At 43.4% G+C, this 9,273-nt stretch overlaps 1 protein-coding gene across 1 annotated transcript; it reads left to right on the top strand.

Moving 5' to 3' along the window:
* The first annotated feature begins 4,497 nt into the window (after positions 1-4,497).
* Positions 4,498-8,449, top strand: MOS (MOS proto-oncogene, serine/threonine kinase). The gene has a single exon (XM_032125866.1). It carries the CDS (start codon positions 5,687-5,689, stop codon positions 6,734-6,736), a length of 1,050 nt encoding a protein of 349 aa, XP_031981757.1. The 5' UTR covers positions 4,498-5,686; the 3' UTR covers positions 6,737-8,449.
* The last annotated feature ends 824 nt before the right edge of the window (positions 8,450-9,273 follow it).

Here is a 9,273-nt window from a genome sequence, read left to right as displayed (position 1 = left end):
ACAAGCACTTATACTGCAAATAAAAATAAAATACAGGCTTTGTATGGTTTAGGGGCATGCCATAAGTGAGCAACATCTGAGCTGTAACATAAGACTATCAAATATCAAACATTCATGACAAATAAACACAGACTAAATTCCCAAACTTTCTGAAGTCTACCCTCACCTGAAAATTGTCTCCTTTTATTTTGTCAGTGTTTGGCTCCTTATGCCAATAAAGTATTACAGGGTTGCCCCATGGTTTATATGCTGTATTCAGCTTAGGCTAAATTCAGAAGTATTTTTACAAGAAGTTTCTGGTTACTCACTGAAAGCCTTGCAACAATGTACTTTAACTGTATGGCCCATTTTAATGTCAGGCTTAAAACCCTTTAACTTAAGGCAACCCCTGAGAATTTGCAGTGCCCCACCAGAGTACCCAGGCCATCATTTCAGAGCCACCAAATTTAGCTGATTCTCTTGCCTCTTCCCCTCTGTAACTCTCCAAAGAGGTGGTGTTTGCAGGAAGCCGCCCCATTTGCTATGGCAGGGTATTTAATATACACCACAGAGCTGGGCATGATCTGTGTTAATGGGATTGTGCAAGCTGCTGGGAGAGACTCATGCCTTTGCATCAGTCTAGACATCAGCATTAAATCCATGTACCTGGAAAAGCAGCAGCCCCCCAGCACTAGACTTAGCACTAACATTACCCCCTGGGTTCTTTGCTGTACGTGATTAGTTTTTCTCATTAAGCATTGAAACTCTTTCCTAGTCCTTAAGCTACAGTCTTAAATTCCACCACTATATTTGGTATCTCCCCATGAGCCAGCAAAGTCAGCTTTGCTCCAGGGGCAAGACTGCAAAACCAGTTTTGGACAATTTGGCTGAAAATACTGCATAAGGTACCTGCCATGTGACAGCACCCCACCTGCCGGGATAAGTATCCACCTTTGAATGGCCAGAAAATACTGCTGTGGGTGAGCCTGTATTTTACATTTCATTGTCTTTATCCCTAAGTTTGGATTCTTCTAGCTTGTCACAAGGTGCTCTTTTGAAATGGTGGTATTAATCTACAGCAGCAGGTGTCAGATTGTTTGTTATCCCTAGTCCACCTTGGTCACTGAGACCCCTGTAAGTTAGCTGTGAAACCTCACCTGCCTTCCCAGTGTCTCCAGTTAAAACCTCAGTGTGTTCAGGTAAGGAGAGCCTTTGCTTCATGCTCTTGAACACATGGAGTAACCTTACTGTGAAGGAAAAAAAGTGTCAAACAGCTGTTTGGCAATGTGTGTTTGAAACTTGATCTTATTATTTATAAACTAGGGTTTAACCTTTTAAAATGTTTATTATTATTATGTCTCAGCAGTAAAACAGCATCACAGTTCTTGCAGATGGATTTTTTTTCCTTGCATTTGGGTTTACCTTTCACTGCTTTAATGAGAACTTGCTTGTATTTGTGGTTCCGAGGTGTCATTTTTCTCACCAAAACAGCCAAACTCTGAAACATGAACTGGATTCTTTGCTGGCTTGTGCTTGTAGTAAAAAAAAAAAAAAGTGCTTGATCAGTGGCCTATCTTCAGAGCAAGCCTCTGTAGGGACTGGCTTCAGACAATGCTATCACTGTGCAATTGATCATATCAGAATTCCTTTCAGGCAACTCTGAATATCTTTTGAGGTCTATGAGGTGTGACTGGAAGCAACGCTTGGACTATGAAATGCTGTGCATGAGGAGAGTGTAGGTTCATCATCAAATCCTAAACTGAGATCAGAGGGACTAACACTAAAAGGAGAAAAAAGAAAACTTTTGATTTCAAACGGAGAAGAAAACCTCTCAGAAGTCACTGAGCCACAGGCTAAGGAACTGTCTTGCTTTGAGTAGGACTGTAATTTAAGTACTGAAGAGCTACATTTGGCTCCTTTAGCAAAGTTACAAAGTAACCTACTAGAAACACAATGCTACCTCTGTATTGTAAGGCAGTTCTTAGAAGCCTCTGGACAGCCAAGCCTTCAAGGGATTGTTACATGGCACAGCCACCAAATGTACAAAGAAATAAAGTAATGATTGAGGGGAAGTATATAACTATACACTCCTAAACTCTCTGAAGTCAGTTCCAAATCCCAACCCTGTCCTTCTCCTGTTTTAGACAAAACTGGCTATTAACCACCAGAATGATGCACCCTGATGAAAACAAAGCTGGTGTTTGGTATGTGTCCTGTGTTGTGCTGGGTTACATCCATACCAGCCTTTTAAGGCCCTTGGTATCGGGGCTGATTTCTCCTGTCCAATGACCAAACAAACAGCAGTAGTAACTAACAACAGTGGCAAACAAAGAGTTTCTGTATTCCTGATATGCAAGTGAAATATGAATGGGGAAGTGAGCGAGATTCTGTACTCCTTCTCATCCAGAAGCACAGATTAGGTTGGGCAGCTGGTGCAGCATTGGATGCACAGGTATGTTTTACTTGCACAAATACAACACACAAGCTTGGAACAAACCCATTGCTGCTTGCAGTTTATTGTAGCTGTGACATATTGCAGCCCACGGGACACAGACTGTGCTTCCCTCCTATCATTGTCCCAAGTTCCTATTGCATTCTGTGCTGATGACTTCTGGCTCCTACAGCTTCCTTTTCCCTCATGGAAAAGGCAGTGCAATGGGAACAGTGTGGTTGGAGGCTGCTGAGGGTTGTTCTGGGGAAGGGTGGCCGGGAGGCAAGGGGCAGCTTGTCCCCAGCAGCCCTGCTCTCCTCTGCAGGTGGCTCCCCAGCCTCACCAGGGACCTACCCCAGCCTGCAGTAATGCCAGAGCTAAACAGGGCTGTGAAACTTAGCAAGGATGTCCTACAGTGATTGTGGCTGCTGGGAAGTCACTGGGCCAAATCACCAATGGATTACAGGAAAATAATATTTATTAAGAGTAAAAGCCTGCTTGAATTTAAATCTGATTTAATCTTGTTCACTTCGAAAGACTCTGGACGTTCTCTTGCTTTGGTCTTCAGCAGTAAGCTTGAGGCAGAACACTAAGTTACATTGAGGCACTTTAGATCCCAAAGAATGCCCCTCTTCCTGTTCAGAAATTTCAGTGTATTCCCCAAGAACAATATAACAATGTCTACCTTGGCAAGGCAAAAGAAAAAGGTTTCTGACAGAAAAGGGCAACAAGAAAATTACCTGAAAAGGTAACAAAAGGACAACTGACAGAAGTGGACATGGAGTTTGGAAATAATGATATGGAATGTCTGATATATCCTTTTGAATGAGACTTCAATCAAAGAAATTTGGAAGCAGCTGTAATCCTGTCTGTTTCATGAGCATAGATTTTGCTGCTGTTTATAGCATTCACAAACATCAGATGTGCTGCTGTAGTTGTCAGCTTAACAGGTCCGCTCTCAGTCTCTTCATCCACACATCTTTCTACCTATGCCTCTCCACACCCAGCTTTGCCTTTGAACTTCACTGCCACCCTAACCTGGTGAAAATGGCTTGGAGAATTCAGAGCAGAAATGTCTTTCTGGTGCTTTTATATGCTGTATGGCACAGAAGCCCACCGAAGAATTGGAGCCCTAAAGAGCTCTTAGAAAACAGGCATAAAGATCTTTTTGCTCTCCCATGTAGCTTCTTCCGCTTTCTGCAGCTTTTAATTTCCATCACATCTCACCTGCCTAGAAGACGTTCTCTGCAAATATTGGAAATGAAGACTTCTATGTACAAGCATAAAATTGTAGTGCTGCTCAAGAAAGGAAAGTAAATACCTGCTGTCTCCATTGCTTATTTCACTGCGTATTTAAAACTACACTAAAGACCTTCTGGTCCTCCCCCCACCCCCAGAACATCCCTGTGTAACTGATGGTGAGCCGAAGCAGGGGTAGTAATGGGATATTACTCGGCTGGCTCGTGCTGTACAACGGAGAGGTCACAGGGCGCGGCAGCACCTGGGGGTCCAGGGCCTCTTGCACTGCCAGAGTCCCTTCTGGGAGGGGCCAGGAAGGAGGAGCCTTGTGTTGCCAGGCGGTCCCATCTGCAGGAACTGTCCCACCCACGGCCACTGCGCGGTCTCCTGGCATCCCTTAGCCTTTGCGCCCTCACTTGTTAACAACTCCTCTTAGCGCCTATTTATCGAGATCTTCCCCAACATGTCTGTTTGACACTGCCAGGTGAGAACCCAAACTCTCCATTCTCATTCATCTGTGGTCCAAGTTTGCTTCCCTGTGAATTGCTGTGGCAAATTTCTCTTGATAAATCTCAGTTCTGGGGAAGATCTCCATCACTGATTCACTACAGAGTGATGTCTTTGAGACCCTCTGGTCGAGCTGATCCAGAGTTCAAGGAGGGTCAGAAGATGACTTTGGGACATCAGGTTTGTGTGTTAAGGTGAACAACTGAGCGCATCTCAAGGTGGAGAACACTCCAGTTCTGTTTGCTCAGGGTCTGGGTACCCTTGAAAACCCCCCCCTCAGCAGCCTGTGCTGCATTTTACTCATCCGGAGAATAAAAAAAAAACAAAAAACAAACCAAACACAAAACAAAACAAAACAAACCACCAAAAATGAAAACACCGGGAAAACTCCACAGGAACTGTCTGCAGAGCTGGTGCTGCCCAGAGGTAAACTCTGCAGAAAGAGGCACCATCAGTCTGAAGTCCCATGGCAGAATCTGTACTGAAAAATCTGACATCCAGAAGAAGGTTCTGAAGAGTGGGGAGGTGGGAAATAGGGACCAAGCTTTCCAAGATATTTGTCAACACGTATAGAAAGGTACTGGAATATTCAAAAGTCCTTAACTGTATAGGTCCCATAAGGGTGCTCTGCTATCTGGGCAGTACAGCAGGTACCAAACACTATGGCAGTTGGCATGAGCACTGCAAATACGTGAAAGGGTCAAAACTCAAAAAAGCCCTTTGAAAAAACACTGAGACCACTAAAACAAAATTATCTTTGTTTGATTTCTTCCAGAACAGCTCTGTAAATTCAGCAATAATTTTTCTAAGAAGGATCCAGAAATAAAATACACACCTGTAGTAACTGCATGGAGTGTGATGGGAAGATGACCAAATACTTATGTGTAATTCTAGTTACTATATCCAAAAGATGATACAGAACAATCACTTGTTTTTATGCTGCTGTTAAGGTTGCGGTCCTGCGTGGGCAAAGCCAAGCACCCAAAGCAGTCCCCTGGTCCCAGTCATGTTTAAGTGGTAGCTTCCTACAAACACACTTTTTTTATATTTACGCGTGCCATAGCATCATCAAAGGTCAGTACTCACCACTTCAGCTGCTTCCACTGACAAAGTCTTTGAGCTCTTTAATGCACCTGATGCTGATCATTCCTGCCTGGAGCCATGGTGAAATGCATTCACCAGTCACTGCTTTATTTACTCCTGGGGCATTTTGCTAGAGGCATTCAATGGGCAGAACATTTTTTTTTTGAGATTAGAAATGATGTGAAATACTTACGAGTTAATAGTTTTTTAGCTTTAAATCCATTTGCCTTGACTTTCTAGAGGTTTGCTTCAGGGCTGGAGAAGAATGTTTCCAGGTGAACCTGATTTGGTTCTGACAGTTGTGACAGATGCAGTTTATTTGAGGGAGGGAGGGAGAATTGTGAAGGGAGGATAAAAGGCTTTGGAAGGCAGGTTAGAGTCTTTTCTGTCAGGGAAGCTTTCCAGTCTTCTGTCTTAGTAACTGCCTGTTGTTTTTTCCTTCATATTATGCCATCACCTATTCCTCTTAATTGTTTTCTTTCTTTTGAGTATTCCCCCTCTTCGGATTTGCGCCCCTGCAGTAGCCCTTTAGTTATCCCTGGCAAAGACAGCAAAAGCTTTTTGGGGGGAGCTCCTTCAACCAGGACTCGTTGCTTGCCTCCACGCCTGTCTTGGTGCTCCATTGACTGGGAGCAGCTCTGCCTCCTGCAGCCCTTAGGATCTGGGGGCTTTGGCTCTGTCTACAAAGCCACCTACCATGGTGCAACTGTGGCAGTGAAGCAGGTGAAGAAGAGCAGCAAAAACCGGCTGGCATCACGGCAGAGCTTCTGGGCTGAGCTGAATGTGGCCCAGCTCCAGCACGATAATGTGGTACGTGTGGTGGCTGCCAGCACGTGTGCCCCAGCCAGCGAGAACAGCCTGGGCACCATAATCATGGAGTATGTGGGTAACATCACCCTGCACCATGTAATTTATGGCACTAGGGATGCATGGAGACAGGAGGAGGATGATGAAGGAGGATGTGGAAGGAAGGCCTTGAGCATGGAAGAGACTGTGTGCTATTCTTGTGACATCATGACAGGCTTAGCCTTTCTGCACTCCCAGGACATTGTGCACTTGGACCTGAAGCCCGCAAATGTTTTCATCACTGAGCAGGGAGTGTGCAAGATTGGAGACTTTGGGTGCTCCCAGAAACTGGAGAAGGGCTTGTCCCAGAGCCCCCATGTTTGCCAGCAAGGGGGCACATACACCCACCGTGCCCCTGAGCTCCTCAAGGGGGAGAGGGTCACTGACAAAGCAGACATCTACTCGTTTGCCATCACCCTGTGGCAGATTGTCATGCGGGAGCAGCCGTACCTGGGAGAGCGGCAGCACGTGCTCTATGCCGTGGTCGCCTACAACTTGCGCCCTTCGCTGGCTGCCGAGGTGTTCCACGAGTCCCCAGCGGGCCGGACGCTCCAGAGCATCATCAGCTGCTGCTGGAAGGCGAACGTGGAGGAGCGCCTGAGTGCAGACCAGCTGCTTCCCAGCCTCAGGGCCCTCAAGCAGAGCCTCTAGGAAAACTCAGGACTCTTTATATTTCTTTTGTCGACTTTTCTTTCCCTCCACCCTTCCTCTGAGCGTAATTAATTTAGCCCCTGTGTGATCTAAAGGCTTTGTTGCTGTTTTCTATGCTTAAAAAAAAAAACCCAAACTGTTTTGATATAAGAAAATTAAAAGTAGTGATTTAATGAAACTGGGGTTTTACCCTGGAAGGGGATAGAGGCAAAGATCAAGATGTTGGCAGACATGACTTTTTCTGGTTGATGTGTTGTGTGCTGCCTTGCTGACTGGGAAATGTGATGTGCAGAATAGCTGTTGGTTGTACATAAGTGAAGTACAAATGAAGGTTCTGCTTTTGGATGGTTCTTTATACGTAATAGCTTTTGGTATTTTCAAAATGTCAGATATGAGTTGTTCTTTGTATCAGCTAGGGTAGTGCATTTGAGCTTTTCCTCTTCATTTACCAAGGAATGAGTATGTATCACAATCAATGAATGCAGAAAAATAAATACAGAGTGTCAGTGTTCTATTTAACCTGTTCCTAGATGTACTTAATTTCAGTAAGTATGCTGCTTCTGATATGGAAAATGCGAACTACTCACATACTCCTTGAAATAAAGAACCTTTTTGTCAGTCTAAGGCTACTAAGAGTAAGAAGATGCATTAACAACCTGTCCTTTTTATAAGACTTCCCTGCTACCGGGTGTGTTAATAGCAACTTGCTAGTTGGAACATTGTAAATTCTGAAATATTGTAAGAACATTTTGTGAAGAATAGAGTTTTAAAAAAGGGGGGAAAAGAATGGTAAAGGGAGGATTATTTGTGCTTCATAATGCACGGGTCAGGATTGGACAAGATACTGGAAGTACTGAAAAGGAACTTTGCTTACAGCAGTAATAATGTTCCTCTGCTGGTGCCCAAAGCATACACTATTGAACTGTCCTCTGCACTGCTTATGTCTTATCTACTGTCTTTTCTAATCTGGTTGTAGTGTGTCTGGGAAAGGAAGTGCTGTAGGCAATGCTAAAGACAAAAAGCTCTGATCCCTGATTTATCAGAACTGGTAATTGTACATCTGAGCCCTTATCTGGAGCTGCCTGCTGTAGCTGATATTGCCATTCTGCTCAAAGCCTCTGCTTCTTTTTAAGACAGGAGAAAGAGTGATGTTTCAGTCAAATTGTTTTTCTTCTTTACCCTTCCTCCCCCTTGCTTCCATTCTGGAAAAAAAAATCCCAAAGGAATTGAGCCAGTTTCCTGATTTCTGACACACATCTGTTGCTAGCCCCGTGAAATCCTGGAAATGAGCAACTATGTGAATTTGAGATGATTCTGTAGGTCTTTATGGTATTTGGGTTGGTAATTGAAATTAATGGTTTATAAAGGATATCTAAGCTTAACTATTTCTTGGTCTTCTGTCTGCCTTAAGTGGAAATATAAAAGGCTGGCTGGAATAAAAAAACTTAAAGTAAATTCTGGAAAATATTTCCTGTGTTTCTCTGTCAAAATAATTATGCTATAGAACCAGAACTTTTTGTGTGTGTGAGAGTGTGTTGCATAACTTAATAAAGAAGTTGTTTTATAGAAGTTATCATAGTAAGTCAGTTACCTTTTGAAATGATTAGCTGAGGGCATGTAAGATAAAATTATAGATAAAGCCATTGACATGCCTCACCTTAACTTCAAGCCTTAAATAAAAATGTTTGTGGTTTTCAAAAGAATAAAAAATGGAATTAATTTTCATTACTAGCTCCTAAATGCTGATGTGTTGCATTTATTTTGCCAGTCTAGGAAGCTTGTTGCTTATACTGCTAGAAACCTGTGATTTTTTGCTTAACGATACTTTAGCATCAACAAGTGCTACTTGAGTCTCTGTGAAAAATCAAGCACTCTTCAAATTCTCTGTTGTACTTGACAGAAGGATACTGAATGGCCCAGATCTGCTCTTGAAGTATAATCAGCTCTGCAGATGTTTCTGTCAGTTTTATGGGGTTCTCTTTTGATAGTGTGAGAGAGAACTCTGCACAGCACTCAAGGTGTAGGCACACCATACTCTGCTGCCATAATGATGGTCTCTATTTTTTAATCAACTTCTAAGGTTTGTTTTGTTTTGTTTTTCGATTTCTAATGAGCTCTAACTTAACACTAATCAAGAAATATCTCAAGCCTAACAGTTTAGAATCCTTGGTTCTATGTGAGGATGATAATTTTGTCTGTTTGCCTCACTATGCACTAATATACCTTGAGTTTCGTTCTGCCAATTTGTAGTTGGCCCTTGCAATTAAATAACTCCGCTGTCAGCAAATTTGTTTATCTTCTGGCTCCCCGTCTTGCACTTCACTTGTGGATGTGCTGGGCAGCAGAGGATCTCCTGAAACACCAGTGGGCATTTTCTCCTGCTGAGAAAATGGACAGTTTTAGCCCCTGTGCCTAGCTTTTGACTTACCCAGCCCCATGTTTTCTCTCCTAAATGTGGCTGCTCACCACCTTTCAAAAGTTTGCAGTGAAGGATTTTTCAAATACCTTTGGAAACCCTAAGGGAACGTATCAATCAG

Source organism: Corvus moneduloides, chromosome 1 (genome assembly GCF_009650955.1).
Source record: "Corvus moneduloides isolate bCorMon1 chromosome 1, bCorMon1.pri, whole genome shotgun sequence".
Lineage (NCBI taxonomy): Eukaryota > Metazoa > Chordata > Aves > Passeriformes > Corvidae > Corvus > Corvus moneduloides.
This window is presented reverse-complemented; position numbering and strand designations above follow the sequence as displayed.

Coding starts and splice junctions, on each gene's coding strand:
- MOS (XM_032125866.1), top strand. CDS start 5,687: ATGCCATCACCTATTCCTCTTAATTGTTTTCTTTCTTTTGAGTATTCC.